This window comes from Nycticebus coucang, chromosome 18 (genome assembly GCF_027406575.1).
Source record: "Nycticebus coucang isolate mNycCou1 chromosome 18, mNycCou1.pri, whole genome shotgun sequence".
Lineage (NCBI taxonomy): Eukaryota > Metazoa > Chordata > Mammalia > Primates > Lorisidae > Nycticebus > Nycticebus coucang.
The window spans coordinates 54,666,021-54,692,200 of NC_069797.1; the positions used below are offsets into that span (position 1 = coordinate 54,666,021).

The 26,180-nt window shown below is 46.1% G+C and overlaps 2 protein-coding genes across 4 annotated transcripts in view; both read right to left on the reverse strand.

Annotated features, from left to right (window-relative positions):
- Nucleotides 1-7,955, reverse strand: part of PIP4K2B (phosphatidylinositol-5-phosphate 4-kinase type 2 beta) — a 32,006-nt gene extending 24,051 nt beyond the window's left edge. The window contains exon 1 of the mRNA XM_053569412.1: nucleotides 7,271-7,955. Within this exon, the coding sequence (XP_053425387.1) occupies nucleotides 7,271-7,429 (159 nt within the window). The 5' untranslated portion in view covers nucleotides 7,430-7,955. The remainder of the gene's footprint in view (nucleotides 1-7,270) is intronic.
- Nucleotides 7,956-8,262: 307 nt separating this feature from the next.
- Nucleotides 8,263-26,180, reverse strand: part of CWC25 (CWC25 spliceosome associated protein homolog) — a 29,982-nt gene continuing 12,064 nt past the window's right edge. The window contains exons 5-11 of one of the 3 annotated variants that reach the window (XR_008375552.1): nucleotides 24,198-24,325; nucleotides 22,650-22,713; nucleotides 21,983-22,194; nucleotides 21,498-21,596; nucleotides 12,068-12,229; nucleotides 10,152-10,830; nucleotides 8,263-8,805 (exon numbers count right to left, since the gene is read on the reverse strand). Coding sequence is in view for 2 of the 3 variants with exons in the window: in XM_053569409.1 (XP_053425384.1) it covers nucleotides 10,716-10,830; nucleotides 12,068-12,229; nucleotides 21,498-21,596; nucleotides 21,983-22,194; nucleotides 22,650-22,713; nucleotides 24,198-24,325 (780 nt within the window). In the remaining variant the exon portion in view is untranslated. Of the gene's footprint in view, nucleotides 8,806-10,110; nucleotides 10,831-12,067; nucleotides 12,230-21,497; nucleotides 21,597-21,982; nucleotides 22,195-22,649; nucleotides 22,714-24,197; nucleotides 24,326-26,180 lie in introns of those variants that run through there. The other 2 variants (XM_053569410.1, XM_053569409.1) reach the window with 2 other exon arrangements.

Genomic DNA, 26,180 nt, shown 5'->3' on the forward strand with positions numbered 1-26,180 from the left:
TTATAAAGCCATTACAACTGCTCAGGTGACAGACAATAAGACAGGTAGTAAGATCGGAAGAAGGGACACAGCTAAGAGAATCACCCAAGAGCTGGCTAAATGACACTTCCTCTGTCTCCTCTAGGTTGAATTAACTACTCATTTCTTTGTACATCTTTATGTCCTAAATATCACATTCATTTGGGTAATTACTTGTTTACATGTCTGATTACTAGGCTGGGACTCCCCAAAGGCAGACTATCTCAACCATTTTTATGTCCCTAGCACAATGATTTGCACACACTAGTTGTTCAATAAATACTGGAAAGAGGGAGGATGGCTGGAAAAAAGAAGGGACGTAGAGACTGAAAGATGGTGAGCACTAGAATGAACAGAGAAAAGAAACAGCAAAGCTGGTGTGAACATGCCAAAGGCTCATGGTGCAGAAGCTGGGATACAAGGTTAAGGTTAGCTACTAAGGCTATGACCAGACTGTACAGAGTCTTAAATGCCAAGGAAAGAATAATAAAGTCTATCTGGTAAACAAAAGGGAGCAACTGAACTTTTGAAGGTTCTGACTAAAGCAACGCTTTAGGAAGATGTGTCTTTCCTTTACTATCTCTAGCACTTTTCTGGGCCAATCTCTTTCACCTTCAGCAGGAGTACACTTGTGGAATGTAAACTCATTCAACTAGAGGCTAAATACAACACATTAAGAAGGTAAGTCTGGATGTGAGGGCAATCTGGCATGACATCTGTCACTCACTGATCACCAGGGTTGATTCAGCTGATCTGGTTGACTAGGCAGGTGTCCCCTTCCTCCCTCACCACTCCAAGTGTGTCCCTCCCAAAGCTTCATGCTTGCTTAAAGAGGACGACCTTCCCCAATTAAGAAACACCATTCTGGGCGGTGCCTATGACTCAGTCGGTAAGGCACCGGCCCCATATACCGAGGGTGGAGGGTTCAAACCCGGCCCCAGCCAAAACTGCAACCAAAAAATAGCGGGGCGTTGTGGCAGGCGCCTGTAGTCCCAGCTGCTCGGGAGGCTGAGGCAAGAGAATCGCTTAAGCCCAGGAGTTGGAGGTTGCTGTGAGCTGTGTGACGCCACAGCACTCTACTGAGGGCCATAAAGTGAGACTCTGTCTCTACAAAAAAAAAAAAAAAAAAAAAGAAACACCATTCTTCAGTCAAGGGTATACAAGTAGCTACGCTTCCCTGCTACAACCTCTAAACACTCAAAGAAGGTATGTCAGTCGTATCTCATGTCATGCAGTGGGTTTTGCATTATCCACATGATTAACTCCAGGAGCCATCAGCATAAATAAGGAGGAGGCTAAACAAGCCAAGTGAGAAACAACTTAGGAGCAGAGAGCTCACTCTATGCCAATCTAACTAGAGATGAAAATCAGTAGCTAGTTCTAGTCTGGTGAACTTCTGCATCCAGAAGCCTCAATTTCCCTGTATGACCTTCATAGCCTGGGCAAGGCATGCAGGCTTCCAGACATGTCCAAGGCTCTGTTGGTGGCTCAGTCATGGGTCAGCCACCACTAGCATACCTGCCACCATCAGAAAATATGATGTGTTGGAAACATACTCCCAGGACCAAGGAGGTCCAAGCAGGTCATGAAACTCTTAAAAAGGAAAAGAGGAAGAAGAGAGGGCCACACAAGCCAAAAAAATCTACCTGTGTTCATTCCTCCTTTTTACAACTTGGTTTTTCTACTCTGCTGTTTGAGCCCCACTATCCTCTGTGAGGTAGGAAGGCCAGGGGAAGGACAGATTCATCCAAAGGCCTCCTAAAGCAGAAATACTTACTAAAGATTTTAAACCAGCAGGGCAAGAAAAAAAAAAAGGTAGGCAAAGGAGGTCTGGGGTCAGCAGTAAGCAAAGAAAATGTGTGGAGAGAACAGAGATGGAATCTAGGAGAGAAGCTGAGCAGACATAAGAATGAATCTGTCGCTCATACCATACACAAAAAATGAACTCAAAATGGATTATAGGCCTAAATGTAAGAGCTAAAACTATATGTACTGCAGCACTAGTCACAAGAGCCAAGACATGAAAAAACTTAAATCCATCGACAGATGGATAAAGAAAATGTGGCAAACAATGGAATACTATTGCACCTTAAAAAAAGGAGATTCTGCAATATGCAACAACATGACCCTCAAGGTCATTATGCTAAAGTGAGACAGACAGGCCAATTACAGAACAATACTGTATGATTCCCCTTACATGAGGTATCTAAAATTGTCAAATTCATAGAAACAGAATGGAATGATGGCTGCCAGGGGCTGGGGGAAGGGGAAATAGGGAGTTAATCAACAGGCATAAAGTTTCAATTAAGTAAAATGAATAAGCTCTAGAGATCTGAGTATATAGCTTTGTACCTATGGTCAACAATAGTGTATTGTATACTTGAAAACTTGTTAAGAGGGTAGATCTCACGTTAAGTGTTCTGACCATAAACAAAAGTTTTGGGCCAGGGATAGTGGCTCAAAACTGTAATCCTAGCACTTTGGAAGGCTAGGAGTTCAAGATTAGCCTAGGAAGAGCAAAACCCTATCTCTAAAAAAAAATAGAAAAATTAGCTGGGCATGGTAGCACATGCTTGTAGTTCCAGCCACTCAGGAGGCTGAGGCAAAGAATCACATGAGCCCCCAAATTTGAGGCTGCAGTGAGCTATGAGGATGTCACTGCCTCTAGCCTGGGTAACAGAGAGAGACCCGGCCTCCAAAGAAAAATTTCTTTTTAAAAAGAACTATAACTGGCTGGACACCCGTAGCACAGTGCCAGTCACATGCATTGAGGCCGGAGGGTTTAAACCCAGCCCAGGCCAGCTGAACAACATAACAACTACAGCAGAGAAATGGCCGGGCCTTGTGCTGGGCGCCTGTAGTCCCAGCTACTTGGGAGGCTGAGGCAAGAGAATCACCTAAGCTCAAGAGCTGCAGGTTGCTGTGAGCTGTGACACAATAGCACACACTCTGAGGGCAACAAAGTGAGATTCTGTCTCTACCAAAAAAAAAAAAAAAATTGGCAAAGGGCAGCGCCGACCCCATATGCCAGAGGTGGTGGGTTTAAACCCAGCCCAGGCCAAAAACTGCAAAAAAAAAAAAAAAACAGGCAAAAAAAATTTTTTTAATGAGTAAAGGTTTTCATAGACATTCTTCAAAGAAAATATACAAATGGCCAATAAGCACATAAAAAGATGCTCTACATCATTAGCCATTAGGGAATATAAATCAAAACTGCAATGAGATACCATTTCTCACCACCTAGAAAGGCTATAATAAAAAAGACAGACAAAAAAAAATAAATAAAATAAAAAAGACAGACAATAAATGTTGACAAAACTGTGGAGAAATTACAACCCTCATACACTGCTGAGGAAATGTTAAATGGTACAGCCATGTTGGAGAACAATATGGCAGCATCTCAGATGGTTAAACACAGGGTGACCATCAACTGCTCCTACTCTTCTGATCCCTGTGATGAGTGTTCACACATACCTGGTCCTATATTGGCCAACAAGTATCAAGCCAGGTCTGCCTCCCTGGTCTCCATGCTCCCCTCCAAGGCTATCTCTTCCCTAATTCACATTTCATCCACTAAAACACTGTTTTTCTCCTTGTACTAGTTCTCTCCTGAACAATGTAGTCTTCTGCTTTTTATCCTTGTTTCCTACACATTCTTCCTCTACAAACTCCATGAGTTGCATCTCTTGTCCATGAGAGGAGTTCCTGTGACAACGTTGAGTTCCAAGGCCCTTCTTTCTCTTTTTCCACCCAGAAGTAAACCAACTACCTCATAAGAGGGTAACTGATTTTTGCTGTACATAAAGACATATCCATCCTGGCTCAGCACCTGTAGCTCAGTGGCTAGGGCGCCAGCCACGTACACCAAGGCTGGCAGGTTCAAACCTGGCCTGGGCCTGCCAAACAACAATGACAACAGGGCGGCGCCTGTGGCTCAGTCGGTAAGGCGCCGGCCCCATATGCCGAGGGTGGCGGGTTCAAACCCAGCCCCGGCCAAACTGCAACCAAAAAATAGCCAGGCGTTGTGGTGGGCACCTGTAGTCACAGCTGCTCGGGAGGCTGAAGCAGGAGAATCGCCTAAGCCCAGGAGTTGGAGGTTGCTGTGAGCCATGTGATGCCACGGCACTCTACCGAGGGCAATAAAGTGAAACTCTGTCTCTACAAAAAAAAAATAAATAAATAACAACGACAACAACAAAAAAATAGCCAGGCATTGTGGAGGGCATTTGTAGTCCCAGCTACTTGGGAGGCTGAGGCAAGAGAATCACTTAAGCCCAAGAGTTTGAGGTTGCTGTAAGCTGTGACAGCACGGCACTCTACTGAGGGTGACATAGTAAGACTATGTCTCAAAAAAACAAGACATACTCATCCTTCACATACACCATATACATATGATATACCAGTAGCAATAAACTAACATGCCTAAATGGGTGACAAACTAAAAAAATCATAAAAAAGTGAAATCTTAGATGGCAAAAAGTTGCAATAGGCTTCTGAAGGAAGGGGCCTTCCTAGAAAAGCTAGCAATCCAGCAAGAGCAATACGGTCCTAGATCTCCTAGACAATTGCAAGATGTTACACTCTTCTTCTGGGTAAATGTCTTCATTTCCCAGATGGGGACACTGAAGTTCTAGATCTTTTTGCAAGGCACAACCAAGCAAAAAAACTTGGGACTAACTGACCTCGAAGTTTAGCCTGTCCAGGGCAGTGGTGCTCAGTGCTTTTCCTTGCAGTGCATGCTCATCATGCCCAGAGACATGGACCTTGCTTGAAGTCAATACTTTCCCAGCTAGCCCCTTAGACAAACTTTTATCTTAAAGTGAGTAAAGGACGAAAGTAACCACCTTGTCCAAGAGAGTATTAATCACAGGTACTCATCCACTTGCCATTGAAAGGGTTCCATCAGATGCCTACATCTGAACAGATTCACTGCCTACCTATCTGGACACAAGAACCACACACACTCACAACCTGGCATGCACGGGCACATAACCCAGAGCATACATCCAGATTCTCTTAAGAAGACTATAGTTCTTGGGGAAGGGGGTTGGGCGGGTTCCTTCTCAGCACTAACAATGTGCACGTATACGGCACACATCCTATGTAAGGGATGTAAATACAACCTAAACTTTGCCTTACAAATCCAAGCAATGTGGCCTAATTGTATGTACTCTCACATGAATTAAAAAAAAAAAAAGACTATTGTTCTTGTCTATCCTGAGACTTGGTTGAGAGAGAAAAAGAGAAACAGGGGGCAAAGAAAATAAGGCCTGCCACTCAGGCACCACCATTAACTGACACAGCCCATGATGCTGGACAATGAGCTACATCTCTTGCTGTGACACAGGCAAGCTAATCCTCCACTTGGGGACTCCAATTTCTTCCTGTGTAAAATAAGGGACACAAGATTCCTTCTGGCTAGATATAATACTCTTGACTTTCAGGCCTCTACCAGTTCTCTACACAGACAAGATGCTTTCTAGTGATAAGCAGGATACAGCACAAAATCAAGGAATGGCTTCCAGAAAGGGACAAGGGTTCACATTTTGTTGACCCAGGTTCCCTAGAAATGTTGCCCCTGAGGCAGCAGGAAGCAAGAATAACAAACTCCTGAGGACTGCTAGTCTGAAGCAGCTCCTAGAGGTCTGGGCATTATACCAGTGGTACTCCCTACCCTGGCATGACCCTCATTAACCCCAGTGATGATACTGAAAACAGTAATGTGTGCCTAAGACAAAGAAACCAACAAAGACCTCACCATACACACGTACTTTTCTATATTAGATGTAAAGATAGGAAACCTTGGGCGGCGCCTGTGGCTCAGTGAGCAGGGCGCCGGCCCCATATACCGAGAGTGGCAGGTTCAAACCCAGCCCCGGCCAAACTGCAACAAAAAAATAGCCAGGCGTTGTGGCAGGCGCCTGTAGTCCCAGCTACTCGGGAGGCTGAGGCAGGAGAATCGCTCAAGCCCAGGAGTTGGAGGTTGCTGTGAGCTGTGTGACGCCACAGCACTCTACCAAGGGCAATAAAGTGAAACTCTGACTCTACAAAAAAAAAAAAAAAAAAAAGATCTGAAACCTTAGTTCAGACACCTCCACCAAAAGGCATCAGTTCCTCTACCCAAGCAAAGCAAAGTCTTGCTGACCATCTTTATTATAATTTGTCCTGTGGGCAATTTCAAGTTCTCAAAAGGGAGCCTAAAGAATGGAAATCCACAGGAAACCCAAGTTGATCTTCCTCAATCCAAACTTCTACTTGGTGAGTTGCTATTTCAGGTTCTTTTATTTCCTCTCCTTCTTCCTAGCATTGGGACTCACAAAGGTAGTAAGTCAGAAGGCAACAAGCAAGTCAACCAACTGTGTCAGGATCCAATTTCCTGGCAGAAACTGTTAAGAATCTTAAAACACCCCATGAAACCAAGGGATCTCTCTCTCTTTCACCTAGGACAATAATCGTCATGCATCATCACACACCTGAGGATCATACAGTACATGAGAAGTCAACTTTGAAATGCACAGCACAGGAGAATATGAGAAGACACATTATTTCTACTATGGATAGTCTCTCCTTAAACTCAAGCCTCCCCTTCTCTCAGATAGCTACATTCTCTCCTCTCCCTAACCCAGGGAGATCCTGGTAAAGTGTCAGTGGTTCAAGGAAGCTTTTGCTTCTCCAGTTGATACATACTGTTCACGAAAAAAAGAAACCCAGGGAGGATTTCCATAGCCAGGAGTAAGAAGGCCTGCAGAATGGGAAACTTTGAACAGCCACTCCAACTAAACGACAAAAAAATAGGGGACTACTGAGGACTATTCAGGCAGGCCAATGCCACTTGCCCTGTCAACTGGACAGTGACCTGGCAGCCGGCTATAATAACAAGAAGGAATACACATGCAACTAACAGGGTGAGTAGAGAGGAAGAAGGGATGAAAGCGATTCCACGGCACCTAGGCCTTCCCCTCAGCGCTCCAGGGACTACCCAAAGCCAGCACATCAGACGCAGGGAGCCAGAGGAGCTGGAGGGAAGGAAGCAGGCGACAGCAAGCATACCACGGAGACATCAGGCCTCGCGTGGCGCGCGGGGAGTGCACACCGGGCCGGACGGGTGCAAGGGTGGGGTGGGCGTGCAAGTGGCTTGGCAAGGGGTAGTGGGCGTCGCCAGCAGGGCCCATGGGGCGAGGGCACGGGGCTGACGGGGGCGTGAGAGCGCGCGGGGCCGCGCTAGGAGGGGCGCGCGCAGGGAGCTGGTTACCGTGTGGTTCACCCCCCACATCAGGACGCTGAGGATCGGCTCGCTGGCCCGGAATAGCTTCACTTTCTGGCACACGAAATGCTTCTTCTTGGTCTTGGTCTTGCTGGCGCTGAGCGGCGCCACCGCCACCGCCGTGGTGCTGGTGCAGTTGGACGACATGCCCGGGGCGGCGGCGGCGGCGGCGAAAGGGGGGGCGGCGGAGACAGCGCACAAGCCAGCGGCCCCAGGCCTCCCCCTTACCGATCCCCACCCCCGCTCCCTCACCGCGCCATGGTCGCGCCCGTCCCGTTACCTCCCCACCCCGCCCGGGTGGTTCAGTCCGCCCCACGCCCCGCCCTCCCCCGCCCGCCCCGCCCCGCCCCGCCCCAGGTAGTCGGCCCGCCCGCTCCGCACCCCGTTACTAGGGACCCTGTCCTCCGCGCCTGGATGGTACTGCCCGTCCCGGGGAGGCAGCGGCTGCCCCACCCGCCCCTCCTCCCCGGGCCCGACAAGAACCAGGCCGGCCTCTGCAGGCCTCAAAGCCCAGTACCAGAGCGGGGAGGGGAAGTGGTATGGGCAGGCCTCGCTGTGTACCGCGGGAGGGACTCCCTGCTTGGGCTCCCCAAAGCCAGCGTTTGGCTCTTTCCCTCAACCTGATGTGCCAAGATGGCGGCGGACCACAGCTTCGGGAGCGGAGGGGCGGGAATGCGAGGAGGGTGGGCCGTACCATCCCCACCCCGGGGGAGAGAGGAGAAACACAGCAAGGGGAAAGGGAAGTCAAGCCTAGAAAACTAAGGAACGCCCCCTCGCTCCATCCAAGCGTGGATGTTCCCACTCCCCTGGGTCTAGGGCGGGCTTCACCCGCAAGGCACGCCTACTTCCCCCAGGGCCAATGAGAGGAGCAAGTCGAGAGCCCTGGGTTTTATGAATGGGCCCCGCGCCCACCCACCTGTCACCTAGCCTCCACCCGACAAAGGGTCGAGTTAAAGAGACAGGCAGTACCTCCAGACACTTCTCTAATAATCTTACGATTCTCTGGTTCATTTCATTAAATCTTTGAGCTAACAATCCCATACTTTGTTACATAAAATTTCTAGGATGAAGGATCGCCACATATTCCACATAAATCATGAGTTAACATTGTTCGGTATGGAAATTCTCAAACGCACATGGTCACTCTACAAAGTTACAAAAAGAAATATACCCTTCATTAATAACTAATAAAATAAACACAATTAACCCTAGCATAGTAAAGTGTGATGAGATGATTAAATGAATAGCAAGCGTATGTTAATTCTTTCTAGTAAAAGACTTGGGTTTTAAGCACGGCAGAGCCTGGCATCATAAGTGCTCAAAACAGAAATCCAAATACATTTTAAGCAGAATCAGTAATTAGAAAAACAAAGAAACTGCCCAGCTAATGTACAGGTCAAAAAGGCCTAGGCTCCAGGCATGGTGGCTGACACCTATAATCCTAGCACTCTGGGAGGTCAAGGTTGGAGGTTCACTTGAAAGCAGTTGGAGATCAGCCTGGGCAACATAGTGAGCCTGTGTCTCTGAAAAAAAAACAAAAAGAATAGAGAACAAAAAGAAGAGAAAGGCATTAAGACAGGAGAATGGGATCGTGGCCGGTAAGTACAATGGTTACCACGCCAGCCACATGCACTCAGGCTGGTGGGTTCAAGCCTGGCCCAAGCCAGCTAAACAATGACAACTGCAACAAGAAAATAGCCGGGAGTTATGGCCGGCGCCTGTAATCCCAGCTACTTGGGAGGCCCAGGCAAGAGAATCGCTTACACCCCAGAGTTTGAGGTTGCTGTGAGCTGTGACACCAAAGCACTTTACCTAGGGCAACATAGTGAGACTCTGTCTCAAAAGAAAAAAAAAAATAGCTGGGCATTGTGGTGGGTGCCTGTAGTCCCAGCTGCTTGGGAGGCTGAGGCAAGAGAATTGCTTAAGCCCAAGAGTTTGAGGTTGCTGTGAGCTGTGACGCCACAGCACTGTACTGAGGGCAACATAGTGAGACTGTGTCTCAAAGAAAAAAAACAAAGACAGGAGAATGGCCCTTGAGTTTTTGTTGTTTTTGTTTGTTTGGGTTTTTTTTTTTAAATACTAGACTAAAAAACTATTAGTAAACAATTCCTGAAAATCTAGAATTGTATTAACGCAAGGTTACTACAAAAAAAAAAAAAAAAAAAGCAAGGGCCAGGTGAGGTGGCTCATATCTGTAATCCTAGCACTTGGGAGGCAGAGGTGGATGGATTGCCTCAGCTCACAGGTTCAAGACCAGCCTCAGCCAGAGCAAGACCTTGTCTCTAAAAAATAGCCAGACATTGTAGCAAGTGCCTGTAGTCACAGCTACTTGGGAGCCCGAGGCAAGAGAATTGCTTGAACCCAAAAGTTTGAGGTTGCTGTGAGCTATGACACCCCATACTCTACCAAGGGCAACATAATGAGACTCTGTCTCAAAAAAAAAGGAAGAAGAAGAAGCCATGAAATAAATAGCTTCCGTTTTATTTTCCTTTAGGAGCCAGGGAGCATATTGGCCATTTGGTCTTGACTCCTAAAATCATTTGGCTACTCGGCTGTTCTGCCTACATTACAGAACCCAAGCAGCAGAAAAGGATGATACCCTTGATCCTATCAATGAGAGAATGGAATGCAAGAAGCAGAAAAGGATATCCTGCATCCTATCAGTAAAACCAGGCTCCTCCTAAACCAGCCAAATTCAAAGAGAAAAACAAGTTGGCCTGCCTCAATGTATTACTTGCTAACAAGGTTCAAGGTAATTCTATTACATAAATCATTATGTAAAGTCATTAATCAAACAAAATATTCTTACAAAACTAAATTTTTTTACACTAACTTTTTTTAAAAGCATGTAAAAATTTTACATATGTACATATATACATTACACTTTTACAGTTCCAAAGTCCAAAGTCACAGTTCATTTAGGGCTTTTGGGGTTGTTTTCTCTTCTATGTTGTCCGTCATCCCTTTGGCTCTGCCCTGACATCATTCTGTCACATTATCTACTAAATCAGGTAAATGTTCATCTATCCCAGTAAGCACAATCTATCTGGGTAACTCTGGAGAGAGGTTTCTGAAAGGTCCGGTCTATAGTGAAGCAGTCTGGCCACATAGGTGAGAGAAAAGTAGCATGATAAATAGTACAACCCCAGGGAGCAGCCTCCTTCCTCATACCAAGATGGTTCAGTGCCCATCCACAAAAACAGTCAAAACCCACTCTGCACCCAGCAAACATTACTAAGAGTCCCATAAAGCAAGTCACACTGGTTCTCAAAGGAAGTGAGCTGTTTCAGGAATCAGTGGAGGAAGGTCACTTTGAACAGTGGTGGTTTGATATCTCTGGAAGAAGTCATTCAAACTCTTATAAAGAGAAGTTTTAAGGGGTCAGCAGCCTCCCTGAAAGTTTCAGGAAAACCAGTAAAAGAAAGAACAATTTTCATCTTTTCATAAAGTTCTTCTCCAGAGCTACTGAGGTTCTCTGTAGAGAGTAGATATTCCGCTTCACCCGGTCCTCCAGGGAGGAAGTAGATGCACTCTCTAGCTTCATGCGGCTAGGAAAAGAAGACAGGTGAGTGGAAGTCAAAAACATTTCGCACTTGGTCAACTATCTGGCAGAACTAGAAGAAATGGGTTGCTAGCCAAAAAAGCAGCTAGACAAACAAAAGTTATTTGAAGCCCTCATAGATACCCTTCTCGTGATATATCCGGAACCAAATTTTTTATTTTTCTTAATATAATAACATTATATTAATTTAATAATATTTTTATTATTTTCTTTTTGACATAGTCTCACTTTGTCACCCTGGGTAGAGTGCCGTGGAGTCATAGCTCACAGCAACCTCAAACTCATGGGCTGAAGTAATTCCCTTGTCTCAGCCTCCCAGTAGCTGGGATTGCAGGCACCTGCCACAACGCCTGGCTATTTTTAGAGATAGGGTCTCGCTCTTGCTCAGGCTGGTCTCGAACCTGTGAGCTCTGGCAATCCACCCGTCTTGGCCTCCCAGAGTCTGGGATTACAGGCGTGAGCCACGGCGCCTGGCCAGGAACCAAATTTTTTTTTTTTTTGTACAGACAGAGTCTCACTGTACCGCCCTTGGGTAGAGTGCTGTGGCATCACACTGCTCACCGCAACCTCTAACTCTTGGGCTTACGTGATTCTCTTGCCTCAGCCTCTCGAGCAGCTGGGACTACAGGCGCCCGCCACAACGCCCGGCTATTTTTTTGTTGCAGTTTGGCCGGGGCTGGGTTTGAACACGCCACCCTCGGCATATGGGCCGGCGCCCTACTCACTGAGCCACAGGCGCCGCCCAGGAACCAAATTTTTTAAAACCAATTTCCATAAAGGAAAATTTATCTATGTTGGAAAATAAATCAAAACCTCTTTGGAAAAAGGCTTCCTGAGCCATGAATTCTTTTTTTTTTTTTTAATTTTTTATTTTTATTTATTTATTTATTCATTGTGCAGTTTTGGCTGGGGCCAGGCTTGAACCCTCCACCTCTGGTATATGGGGCTGGCGCCCTACTCCTTGAGCCACAGGTGCCACCCGAGCCATGAATTCTTATTTCAAAGGAAAGCTAAGGAGTTTCGAGGATTTAGAAAATACCAATTCACTTCCTCTCCCCTCAAACCAAAAACATCCCACTGTTAGCCAGAAGCTGAGAGTAAAAAGGTGGTCTGGAAGCTGAGTTCCCTGCCAAGACACAGAAACTCATAGAACATGATGAACCAGCTGCCAGCCTGCCTCCTGGAAACCGTGAGAGGCCCCAATATGAAAAAGATGCACTCACTGGATAAATTTCCCATCCCGGGAGTCCAGCTTCTCTAGCCGCTGCTCCCGCTCTTCATCCTTAGCGTGTCTCTTGAGAGTGTTCAGTCTCTCTTCCTCCCGCCACTTGGCATTTTCCATCATTTCTTGCCGTTTTCGCTCTAGTTCCTCTGCTGAGAGTTTTCTATTCAGGACAAAAACCATCCAATCAGCAAAAAAGCAGATGCAGCACAGTGAACACAGAAGTTAGATCAGGTAGGGCCCCAGGTTCTCCAGCTCATTGCTTTCTCCAAGAGAAGCCCAGCCCAGTGCCACGCCAGCCTGAGTTTCCTTCCTTCCTAACATCTTGGCCAGGTGGTTTCATCTAAATTTCAAAGGCCATTAGTGAAGTATTCCATAATCTCAGTGATATCTAGAGTGATTATTCTTAAACATTAAATATGTAATAAATTAAAACTAATCAAGGCTCGGTGCCTGTAGCACAGTGGTTGCCACGCCAGCCACATACACCAAGGCTGATGGGTTTAAACCTGGCCAGGCCAGCTAAAGCAACAATGACAACTGCAAAAACAACAACAAAAAAAGTAGCCAGGTGTTGTGGCAGGCACCTGTAGTCCCAGCTACTCAGAAGGCTGAGGCAAGAGAATTACTTAAGCCCAAGAGTTTGAGATTACTGTGAGCTGTGATGCCACAGCACTCTACCGAGGGGGACATAGTGAGACTCTGTCTCAAAAAAAAAAGAACTAATCAAGAGCCTACACATACAGCAAGTATATCCCAATTGTTTCCTCAACAACTTAAAAGAACATAAGACTGACCATGTAACTGCTGACATCTATCATCTACCTACTGGAAATGCTTAGACATTCACGATACAGCCCATTAATACACTATTTAGGATTAACCTTGAAGCGAGAAGCCTAAAGGATTCAACTTTACCTCTGAAAGTAAAAGGTACAGCACCAGCCACATACACCATAGCTGGCAGGTTTGAACTGGGCCCGAGTCTGCTAAAAACAATGACAACTACAACAAGAAAAATAGCCGGGTGTTGTGGCAGGCGCCTGTAGTCCCAGCTACTTGGGAGGCTGAGACAAGAGAGTCGCTCAAGCCCAAGAGTTGGAGGTGGCTGTGAGCTGGACACCAGGGCACTCTACGAAGGGCGACATAATAAGACTCTGTCTCCAAAAAAAAAGTAAAAGGTAGTATTGTCCTCAAAGTATAGGACTAAAAATTAGAAAAAGAAGAGAATAGGGCGGCGCCTGTGGCTCAGTCGGTAAGGCGCCGGCCCCATATACCGAGGGTGGCGGGTTCAAACCTGGCCTCGGCCGAACTGCAACCAAAAAATAGCCGGGCGTTGTGGTGGGCGCCTGTAGTCCCAGCTACTCGGGAGGCTGAGGATCACTTAAGCCCAGGAGTTGGAGGTTGCTGTGAGCTGTGTGAGGCCACGGCACTCTACCGAGGGCCATAAAGTGAGACTCTGTCTCTACAAAAAAAAAAAAAAAAAAAAAGAAGAGAATAGGTAGTCTGTGGAAGTAAAGAGGCTAAACAAAAAAAAAAAAGGAAAGTAATAGGTAGGTCTTCTTGTCTTCCCTGGCACTCATGGCAAATGAAGTTAGAGGAGATGAACAGCTTAGTCGCTAGTTAACAATGGCAGACATCCAAATCTATTGATTCTGAAAAGGACATGATGTACAGATCCCTATAAGAGGGAAAATAATTATCAGAGTCTCATAAGAGAGTGGGAGCCCCATATGCAGACATAAACTCAAGCTATTAAAACCTGATATTTAGTAAAAAAGATAAAAATAAAAAAAATTTAAAAAAGAAATCCTGTTAATATAGTGGTGAGTAAAAATAAATAAATAAATAAAACCTGATATTTAGGCAGCACCCATATCTCAGCAGGTAGGGAGCCGGCCACCTACATGGAGGTTGACGGGTTCCAACCCAACCCAGGCCAGTTAAAACAACAATGACAACTGCAACAACAAAAAAAATAGCTGGGCATTGTGGTGGGTGCCAGTAGTCCCAGCTACTTGGGAGGCTGAGGTAAGAGGATGGCTTAACCCCAAGAGTTTGAGGTTGCTGTAAGCAGTGATGCCACGTAAGTCTACCTAGGGTGACGTAATGAGACACTGTCTCAAAAAAGAAAAGAAAAATAGCGGGGTGTGGTGGTGGGCGGTAGCGGGGGAGGCTGAGGCAATAGGATCACATAAACCCAAGAGTTTGAGGTTGCCGTGAGCTATGATACTATGGGATTCTACCACCCAGGGCAAGAGTGAAACTCTGTCTCAAAAAGAAAAGAAAAAGAGGGCAGTGCCTGTGGCTCAGTGGGTAGGGCGCTGGCCCCATATACCGAGGGTGGCTGGTTCAAACCCAGCCCCGGCCAAACTGCAACAAAAAAATAGCTGGGCATTCTGGCGGTCACCTATAGTCCCAACTACTTGAGGCTGAGGCAAGACAATCACCTAAGCCCAGGAGTTAGGTTGCTGTGAGCTGTGACACCATGGCACTCTACAGAGGGCAATAAAGTGAGAGTCTGTCTCTAAAAAAAAAAAATAAAGAAAAACATATTTCTTAGTTGGTCCAGAACAATTTAAAAAATTTTACCTCCATATTTAAAGTAATTATTGCAAAGGATAACTCCATTTTCTGTTTTCTATTGCTACTTTTGTTCTGAGACATTTATAAGCCCCATAGGAATTTTAGCCACTTTTAGGGTGTGATCAGATAGTAGTTGGCTTTTGTTTTGAGCATATATATATGTGTATTTATAATTTTTAATTACAAAAGTGTTATACTGCTTGTAAGAAATTTAGAAAGTAATGAAAATGATGAAAAATAATTATTTTATAATTTATAACTAAATGAAAATCACCCACCCCCCCAAAAAAGTTGTAAGGGAAAAATGTCTAAAAAAATTACTTTAGGGCGGCACCTGTGGCTCAATGGGTAGGGCGTCGGCCCCGTATATCAAGGGTGGCGGGTTCAAACCCAGCCCCGGCCAAACTGCAACAAAAAAATAGCTGGGCATTGTGGCAGGCGGCTGTAGTCCCAGCTACCTGGGAGGCCGAGGCAAGAGAATTGCTTAAGCCCAAGAGTTTAAGGTTGCTATGAGCTGTGATGCCAGGGTACTCTACCAAGGGTGACAAAGTGAGACTCTGTCTCAAAAAAAAAAGAAAAGAAAGAAAAAGAAAAAGAAAAGGAAAGGAAAAGGAAAAGAAGAAAGAAACTGAGGTTCAGCACCTGTAGCTCAAGCGACTAAGGCACCAGCCACATACACCAGAGCTGGTGAATTTGAATCCAACACGAGCCTGCCAAAGAATGATGACTACAACCAAAAAACAGCTGGGAGTTGTGGCGGGCGCCTGTAGTCACAGCTACTTGGGAGGCTGAGGCAAGACAATCGCTTAAGCCAAGGAGTTTGAGGTTGCTGTGAGCTATGATGCCACTGCACTCTATCCAGGGCAAGAGCTTGAGGCTCTGTCTCAAAAAAAAAAAAAGAAAGAAAGAAATTGAGAAAACTCAACACAAAAGAGAAGCTTCATCTTTTCTTTCTTCTTTTTTTTTAAGAGACAGAGTCTTACTTTGTTGCCCTCAGTAGAGTGCCATGGCGTCACAGTTCACAACAACCTCCAGCTCTTGGGCTTAGGCAATTCTCTTGCCTCAGCCTCCCAAGTAGTCACAACGCCCGGCTATTTTTTGCTGCAGTTTGGCCGGGGCCGTGTTCAAACCCACCACCCTTGGTATATGGGGCCGGTGCCCTACCCACTGAGCCATAGGCACCGCCCAAAGCTTCATCTTTTCAACTGATAAAAAAGTTGTTTTAGGGCAGCGCCTGTGGCTCAGTCGGTAAGGCGCCGGCCCCGGCCAAACTGCAACCAAAAAATAGCCGGGCGTTGTGGCGGGCGCCTGTAGTCCCAGCTGCTCAGGAGGCTGAGGCAAGAGAATCGCTTGAACCCAGGAGTTGGAGGTTGCTGTGAGCTGTGTGAGGCCACGGCACTCTACCGAGGGCCATAAAGTGAGACTCTGTCTCTACAAAAAAAAAAAAAAAGTTGTTTTAGGCCAAGTGTGGTGGCTCATGCCTATAATCCTAGCACTCTGGGAAGCCATGGTAGGAAGATGACTTGAGCTCAGGGACCAGCCTGAGCCAAGGGTGAGACCTTATTTCTTTTTTTTTTTCTTTGTAGAGACAGAGTCTCACTGTACAGCCCTCAGTAGAGTGCTGTGGTGTCACATGGCTCACAGCAACCTCCAGCTCTTGGGCTTCCGCGATTCTCTTGCCTCAGCCTCCCGAGCAGCTGGGACTACAGGCGCCCACCACAACGCCCGGCTATTTTTTTGTTGTTGTTGTTGCAGTTTGACCGGGGCTGGGTTTGAACCCACCACCCTCGGCATATGGGGCTGGTGCCCTACTCACTGAGCCACAGGCGCCGCCCAGGTGAGACCTTATTTCTACTAAAAATAGGAAAATTAGCCAGGTATCATGGTGCGCACCTATAGTACCAACTACTTAAAAGGCTTAGACAGGAGGATTGCTTAACCCCAGAAGTATGAAGTTGCAGTATGCTGACTGCCTGACACCAAGCCACTCTATGGGTGCTGTACCCTAGGGCAACAGAGTAATACATTGTCTCAACAAAAAAGTTGTTTAGGTCACCCCTGTGGCTCAGTGAGTGAGCCCCTGTGGGACAGTGAGACTATGTCTCTACAAAAAAAAATTAAAAAAAAAAGAAAACACAAAGGGCCTTGTGGTGGCTCACACCTGTCATCCTAGCACAAGGTGGGTAGATTGCCTAAACTCATGGGTTTCAGACCAGCCTGAGCAAGAGCAAGACCCCCGTCTCTAAAAGTAGTCGGCGTAAGCCAGGCACGGTGTCTCACACCTGTAATCCTAGCATTCTGGGAGGCAGAAGCGGGTGGATTGCCTTAGCTCTCAGATTTGAGATCATCCTGAGCCACAGTGAGACCGCCTCTCTAAAAATAGCCGGGCATTATGGTGGGAACCTGTAGTCCAGGTACTTTGGAGGCTGAGGCAAGGGAATTGCTTATGACCAAGAGTTTGAGATTGCTGTGAGCAGTGAAGCCATGTACTCTACTGAGGGTGACAAAGTAAGATTCTGTATAAATAAATAAATAAAGCCAGGTGTTGTGGACTTTAAGGTTGCTGTGAGCTATGACACTACAGTACTCTATCAAGGGCAACAAAATAAGACTCTGTCTCAAAAAATAAAATAAAAAAATAAAAAATAACTGGCTCGGGGGGGAAGGGGCCTTGGTGTGTGTCACACTTTATGGGGGCAAGACATGATTGCAAGAGGGACTTTACCTAACAATTGCAATCAGTGTAACCTGGCTTATTGTACCCTCAATGAATCCCCAACAATAAAAAATAATAATAATAATAACTGGCTCAGCAGCTAGGGCACCAGCCACATGCATGGGATTTAATTATTTTAGCCAGGCTCAGTGGCATGGGCATGTAAACCCAGCTACTGGGGAGGCTGAGGTGGAAGGATATCTTCTTTTTTTTAGAGACAGAGTCTCAGTTGTTGCCCTTGGTAGGGTGCTGTGGCGTCACAGCTCACAGCAACCGCCAGCTCTTGAACTTAGGTGATTCTCTTGCCTCAGCCTCCCGAATACCTGGGTAGTTTGGCCAGCTGGGTTTGAACCCACCACCCTGGGTATATGGGGCCAGCGCCCTACTCACTGAGCCACAGGCGCTGCCCTGGAAGGATCTCTTGAGCCCAAGAGTTTTAGGCCAGCCTGGGTAACGTAGCAATATCCCATCTCCAAGAAAAAAAAAAAGGTGTAATTCTTTTATCTGACAATTTTTCAAAATATGTGACATATTTCTATGCCTTCCCAGAATATTCTATGCATAACTTATTCTTTTATTAGTGATGTGGGGCCAGTTCTTCAGCTGAACTGTAATTCACACTGCCCTTGGTGATGCTTTTGAGAGCCTTTTTTTTTTTTTTTTTTTTTTTTTTTAATAGAGACAGGGTCTTCTATCTTATGCTGGAGTATAGTAGTGTGATTAAAGCTCATGGTAACATCGAACTCTTGGGTTCAACCTCATTCTCCCACCTCAGTGTCCCAAAATGTTGGGATGACAGGTGTGAGCTACTGTGCACAACCAGAGCTTTTTTTTTCTTTTTTTGCAGTTTTTGGCCAGGGCCAGGCTTGAACTCACCACCCCCGGTATATGGGACCGGCACCCTACTCCTTGAGCCACAGGCACCGCCAGAGAGCATGTTTTTTTTATATTTATATGTTAAGTGTTTTGGTCAGCATCTGACCATGCTTTTTCAGATTCTGTTTTGTTTCTCTCTCTCTTGCCATCTGCCATCACTTGGATTTGTCAGCCTCTGTTATATCCCTTAGAATTTATTTTGAATTTTGTGATTTAAAATGAATCGGAACCCTGAATACCTTTATCTTACATGAGTAAAAACACAAACTTTAAGGCAAAGATTTTATGATATCTTTTCTGTCTGTTTGGCTTTGGTGTTCTATGTAGTTGAGGCTGTTTCATGTTACTAAGCTGACTGTGAATTAATACAAAAAAGAAAAAATTATGTGTATAAGACTTTTCTTAGCAATCTAGCACTATTCAATCAATGTTTCTCTGGTTGAAAGGTATTGGATATATTTTCAAGGCCCTCAGAATACTTTGAGAACATAAAAATTTTTGTTTTGTTTTGTTTTTTTCTGAGACAGCGTCTCACTTTGTCATCCTTGGTAGAGTGCTATGGCGTCACAGCTCACGGCAACCTCAAACTCTTGGGCTTAAGCGATTCTCTCACCTCAGTCTTCCAAGTAGGTGGGATTACAGGAGCCTACCACAATGCCTGGCTATTTTTTTTGTTGTAGTTGTCATAGTTGTTTGGCAGGCCCAGGCTGGTTCGAACCTGTCCCTGGCTAAACTGCAACAACAACAAAAAAAAATAGCCAGGCGTTGAGGTAGGCTGAGGAAAGAGAATTGCATAAGCCCAGGAGTTGGAGATTGCTGTGAGGTGTGATACCACAGCACTCTACCAAGGGCAAGAAAGTAAGACTCTGTCTCTAAAAAACAAAAAAGAATTAAAAGAGGCTGGGCATGGTAACTCACACTTATAATCCTAACACTTTGGCAAGCTGAGTCAGGATGATCACTTGAGATTAGGAGTTTAAGACAATCCTGAGCAAAAGCGAGATTTCCATCTCTACAAACATTTAAAAAATTAGCCAGGCATGGTGGCGCACACCTGTAGTCCTCGCTTCTTGGGAGGCTGAAGCAGGAGGATTGCCTGAGCCCAGGAGTTCAAGGCTGCAGTGAGCTATGATGACACCCCTGCACTCCAGCCAGGACATCAGAGTGAGACATTGCCTCAAAATAAACAAAAAACAGGGGCGGAGCCTGTGGCTCACAGGCGCCGGCTCCATATGCCGAGGGTAGCGGGTTCAAACCCAGCCCCGGCCAAACTGCAACAAAAAAAAATAGCCGGGCCTTGTGGCGGGCGCCTGTAGTCCCAGCTGCTCGGGAGGCTGAGGCAAGAGAATCGCATAAGCCCAAGAGTTAGAGGTTGCTGTGAACCGTGTGACGCCATGGCACTCTACCCGAGGGCAGTACAGTAAGATTCTGTCTCTACAAAAAAAAAAAAAAAAACAACAAAAAACAGTTAAGGAGATCTCAGAGTTCACTCTCTTCTAACAACACAGTGAATAGAGCTTGCTTCCCAGTATTGGCTGCACATTGGTCATCGGAGATTTAAAAGTACCGATGTTGGGGGCGGCACCTCTGGCTCAGTCGGTAGGGTGCCGGCCCCATATACCGAGGATGGCGGGTTCAAACCCGGCCCCAGCCGAACTGCAAAAACAAAAACAAAAAAAAATAGCCGGGTGTTGTAGCGGGCACCTCTAGTCCCAGCTACTTGGGAGGCTGAGGCAAGAGAATCGCTCAAGCCCAAGAGTTGGAGGTTGCTGTGAGCTATGTGATGCCATGGCACTCTACCTAGGGCCATAAAGTGAAACTGTCTCTACAAAAAAAAAAAAAAAAAGTACCGATGTTGGCTTGGTTCCATAGCTCAATGGTTAGGGCCAGTCACATGCACCGGGGCTGGTGGGTTCGAACCTGGCCCACGCCTGCTAAACAATGACAACAACCAAAAAGTAGCCAGGAGTTGTGCCAGGTGTCTGTAGTCCCAGCTAACAGGGAGGCTGAGGCAAGAGAAATGTGGGGCCCAAGAGTTTGAGGTTGCAAGAGAAATGCTGGGGCCCAAGAGTTTGAGGTTGCTATGAGCTATGACACCATGGCACTCTACCAAGGGTGACATAGTGAGACTCTGTCTCAAAAAAATAAATACATACATACATACAAAAATAAAAATACCGATGTCAAAATCAAAGATTTTGATGTAATAGGGCTGGGGTATAACTATGGAATGGGATCTTTTTTTAAGCCTCCCAGATGAATTTTTTTAGAGTTGGGGGTCTTGCAATATTGGTCTGGAACTTCTGGCCTCAAGCAGTCTTCCCACTGAATAACTGCTTCCCAGATAATTCTAATGTACAGCCAATTTGTTTGGAAATGCTGGTCTATACATCCCCTGGGCAGTAAAAGGATGTTCACAAAAGTTACCTACCTCAACTAAACTTCCACTAAGAGCAAGACTCCCAGAGACAACCACTAGACTCCCAGAGACAACTTTCACGGACACAGCCACCTTTCCTCAGGTCCCAGGGCTACACGCCCTCATGCTGTGACCCACTTCACACCCAACTCAAATGCACAGGACATCTGCCCTCAAGGAAAGCATTCTACTTCCCTTTCAGCTGACACCTTGAGAAAGAAACATTCTCTAAGAAATGTTAAGAGAATGTGTGGAAATCTATGAGGATGAACATGTTCACACATGGTGAGAGACAAACACAAATATTTTCATTATGTACGCTCAAACTATTTTTCTTGTTCTCTCCATGTGCCTCACATGGTATGTGTAGGGGGTGGCACACTTTTAAAAGTTGACATAATAGGCCAGACATGGTGGCTCACGCCTGTAATCCTACTATTCTGGGAGGCCAAGGCAGGCGAATTGCTTGAGCTCCAGAGTTCCAGACCAGCGTAAGCAAGAGTGAGACCCCTTCTACTAAAAAAAAAAAAAAAGAAAGAAAGAAAAACTAGCCAGACTCGTGTTAGGAGACTGTAGTCCCAGCTACTCAAGAGACTGAGGCAGGAGGATCTTTAGAGCCCAAGAGTTTGAGGTTGCTGTGAGTAGCAACCATGGCACTCTACCGAGGGTGACATAGTAAGAGTCTGTCTCAAGAAAGAAAAATAAAACTTGACAAAATAAATAGAAGCTAGTTTGCCAAAAATGTAATATCAAGTATCCATCTGCCCTGATTTTTAGCCTCCTCTAGATTCAGGCTTGCAAAAGTGAATTTAATACACTGGGCTCCTGACTCACCTGGTGTATCCGGAAGTGTGCCGCCTTTGGTAGACCTCTTTTTTGGGTGATGGGCTTTTACTGTGACCTCTCTCTCTCCTGTTCACCTTAGAATTATGTCTGTAATGGACATAAGAGGACAGAGAGGTTAAAGCCATTTCATGCCAGGGTCTTATGATATGTCCCTCAAACAATGAAAGACACACTAATAGTCTTAGAATTATAATCCGAATGGAAGACAGGAGAGAACGGAAGTGTGAGAATAGTGAAGACACAGGGTACATAAGCTTTCATATTAGTCCAACCCATTGTCCCCTACTATAGTACACAACGATAGGTACGTGGTTCTAGGGACCTGAGCTTTATACTAAGATGACAAAAAATGATGTGAAGAAAATAACAAAGAAATATAAGAAAATCGATAGTTAGACATCACCAAAAGCAAAAGCCTGCTGTGACAAGACCCTCACAGTCACAGGTTAATTCCCAGTGAATCCCACACTCACAGTTTGCTAGGCCTTGGGGACCGTGACCTTCTCCCTGGGGATCGAGACCTCCTGTCCCGGGACCCCACTTCCCTGGTGCTCTTCTTGCTGGTATGTCTGGGGGGTGAGTGGGAGGAGCTTCTGGATCTGGAATGGTTCTTCATCCCATGCACTCTCTTTTGCTCAGACTTCAGAGGACCCTGTAGTCCCTGGTTATGGTCAGAGTTCCTAACCTAAGGAAAGGAAGAGAAAAGACAGTAGTCACAAAAAGTCCAGGAGTTTGGGAGGGAACTCGGTGAAACAGGAGATTCTGTAGGGAGCCAATTGAGCACACCAATCCCATCACAAAGAATTATCAGAGAACTGTACAAACTCGGGACTATTATCTTCAGAATCCCCTGAGAGCATATACTTGGCTTGGAGTTTCACTACAGACTACAGAGCAGAAGCATGACCAACAGGACCCAGGTCAAAATTACAGAGGGCAAAATAATACAGAGGGTGCACATTTGTTAAAAGTTATCAATCTATACACTTACATGCAGAGGGGTGGGCAGAGTACCTGAATGCTCCACTGGTGGTTTCGCCTCCCCACTGAGGGGGCCTCTGCCGTTAGGACAAGGTTCAGGGGAGGGATGGGCCTGTCCCCACAATCCCACAAGTCACTCCGAGGAGCCCACATCCCTACCTGTAAGCCATATCCAGGGACTTTAGACAAAACAGAAGAGGAATTTGCCATCTTCTTCTGAGATCTAAGAAATTAAAATACACGCATTTACTGAAAAAGAAAATACATAAAGGTCCAGTTCAAATCTCTTATGCTGGCTAGCCGAGGTGGTTCATGCCTATAATCCTAGCACTCTGGGAGGCTGAGGCAGGTAGATCGTCTGAGCTCAAAGTTCAAAACCAGCCTGAGCTAGAAGGAGACCCGTCTCTATTTTTTTTTTTTTTAGAGACAGAGTCTCACTTTGTTGCCCTCAGTAGAGTGCTGTGGCATCACAGCTCACAGCAACCTCCAGCTCTTGCCCCAGCCTCCGAGTAGCTGGGACTACAGGGGCCTGCCACAACACCTGGCTATTTTTTTGTTGCAGTTTGGCTGGGGCCGGGTTCGAACCTGCCACACTCGGTATATGGGGCCGGCACCATCTCTATTACTCACTGAGCCACAGGTGCCACCCAACCCCATCTCTATTAAAAATGAAAAACTGGGGCAGTGCCTGTGGCTCAGTGAGTAGGGCACCAGCCCCATATACCAAGGGTGGCAAGTTCAAACCCGGCCCCGGCCAAACTGCAACAAAAAATAGCCAGGCTTTGTGGCAGGCGCCTGTAGTCCCAGCTACTTGGGAGGCTGAAGCAAGAGAATCGCCTAAGCCCGGGAGTTGGAGGTTGCTGTGAGCTGTGTGACGCCATGGTACTCTACCGAGGGCAACAAAATGAGACTCTGTCTTTAAAAACAAAAAAATGAAAAAGTGAAGCAAGAAGACCTCTTGAGCCCAAGAGTTTGAGGTTGCTGTGAGCTATGATGCCATGGCACTCTACCAAGGGCAACAACGTGACACTCTGCCTCAAAGAAAAAACAAAATAACAACAAAAAAAATCTCTTATGCTAAAAACATGCTTCCTGCTTCCACTGTGACCTTTCCCACTTCCCAGCTGTTACTTGGCAGTAAGTTTCTCTATTTGGACTATCTCTTCTGGAAGATGCATCAGCACAGGCAAATGTTTCTATGAGAATCCGTGGGCCTCACTTCTCAGCCCCAACGCTGAACACATTCTCCTCTCACCTCATGTTGCTATTCCAGGAGCTAATAGTGAGTCTGCAGCAACAGAGCTGACTGCTCCCACAGGCAAGACTTGCAGAATGGGCCCACATGGGCCTGCTAATCCATTAAAAAAGAAAACAAAAATCCCACTTTGGTCCTAGAGGAATCATAAGCTCTGATCAAACACAGTCACACCCAGGATGGCTGACTTAAAACCTACCCAGCTAACATCAGCTCTAATCAGGGTCTCTCTCCAGTAGCATGCCAAGAGACTCACCCACATTTAACGTCTCTAAGGAATTCTAGTGCTAAACAGCAAGCTCTGCAGGCACAGGGCTTGTGTCTAAGTATTCACCACTGCAAGCCCAATACCTGGCACTTGGGCAGGCAGTAAGTCAGTAGATGTCTGGGAAATGAATGAGTGAATAAGCAAGTGATTCAATAATGATGGCGCCCAGCCTCCACATGCTCACCTCCCCCGGCTGTGCTCATCCTCACTGTTGGAAAGATCGCTACTCGAGCTTCTGTGCTTGTGTTTCTTGTGCTTCTTTTTCTTATCTTTCTTTTTCTTCTTCTCCTTTTTTTCCAGACTCATTTGCAACTAGAAAATTCCCAGAACGTAATCACACAAGATTCCTGACCACCCCTTGTCATCCTCCCATGAGGGGACTGGGTCATACACAAACTGCCTCACTCTATGCCACACATTGTTAAGGGTTCCCTGTCCACAAAGGAGAGGTAGGATATTAACATTGGCTGTGCACAAACAAAGCTTCAACTACTGAACAGAATCTGCGATAGGGCGGGGCACGGTGGCTCCCGCCTATAATCCTAGCTCTCTGCAAGGCCAAGGCAGATAAATTGCCTCAGCTCAAGAGTTCAAGACTAGGCAGAGCAAGAGCAAGACACCATCTCTAAAAAATAGCGGGGTGTTGTGGTGGGTGCCTGTAGTTCCAGCTACCAGGTAGGCTGAGGCAAGAGAATCACTTTAATGCCAAGAGTTTGAGGTTGCTGTGAGCTACAATGCCATGGCACTCTACTGAAGGTGACAAAGTGAGTCTCTGTCTCAAAAAAAAAAAAGAATCCCTGGGCGGCGCCTGTGGCTCAGTGAGCAAGGCGCCGGCCCCATATACCGAGGGTGGCGGGTTCAAACCCAGCCCCAGCCAAACTGCAACCAAAAAATAGCCGGGCGTTGTGGCGGGTGCCTGTAGTCCCAGCTGCTCGGGAGGCTGAGGCAAGAGAATCGCGTAAGCCCAAGAGTTAGAGGTTGCTGTGAGCCGTGTGACACCACGGCACTCTACCCGAGGGCAGTACAGTGAGACTCTGTCTCTACAAAAAAAAAAAAAAAAAAAAGAATCCCTGATAGGTGATGCTATGACTTTGCGTTTTTAAATGGTTGCCAGAACCCCTACCTAGAAGTTGCCATTCTATGTCAAAAGTACTCCAACTCCACTGAAAGTAATCAGTGACTGCAAGGTCAATCTTTAATCTTCCTTACTGACTGATCTAAGAAATAATCACACAATATGTCATGTGAAAGATAAGTGGGTCCTAGAAGCTTTATACCGTGACCAAAGGCATACTCTGATATCCAGAACACACTGCATGATAATGATTCACACAGACATATCCTACATCCTCTTTTTCTAGAAAAATAACATCTCATGGTGTTTTTGTCCAACAAATAAAGGAAGAAATCAAGTGTAATTAAGGTCAATACATTAAGATTATATAAATTCACCAGTGGTGGCTCATGCCTATAATCCTAGCACTCTGGGAGGTTGAGGGAGGAGCCCTTGAACTCATGAGTTCGAGACCAGAGCAAGAAGGAAACCTCATCTCTACTAAAACTAGAAAAAATTGGCTTGGTGCCTGTGGCTCAAGCAGCTAAGGCACCAGCCACATACACCTGAGCTGGCGGGTTCGAATCCAGCCCAGGCCTGCCAAACAACAATGACGGCTGCAACCAAAAAATAGCCGGGCGTTGTGGCGGGTGCCTGTAGTCCCAGCTACTTGGGAGGCAGAGGCAGGACAATCACTTGAGCCCAGGATTGTCAGAGGTTGCTATGAGCTGTGAAGCCATGGCACTCTACCCAGGGTGACAGCTTGAGGCTCTGTCTCAAAAAAAAAAAAAAAAAAACTAGAAAAAATTAGCCAGGTGTTGTGGTGGACACTGCAGTCCCAGCTACCTGGGAGGCTAAGGCAGGAGGATTGCTTGAACCGAGGAGTCTGAGGTTGCTATGAGCTAGGCTAACACCACAGCACTCTTGCCTAGACAATAGAGTAAGACACTATCTCAGAAAAAAAATAAAAATTTCCTAGGGGGGGAAAAATACAAAAATGATTTTTAAAAAAAGTTAAGAAAATCACAAGGAGATGGTCTCTAAAAGACAAAACAAGAATTTTTTTAAAGCTTTTGTCTGCAACTCAGGGTCATTCACCTCTTTCATGAATTT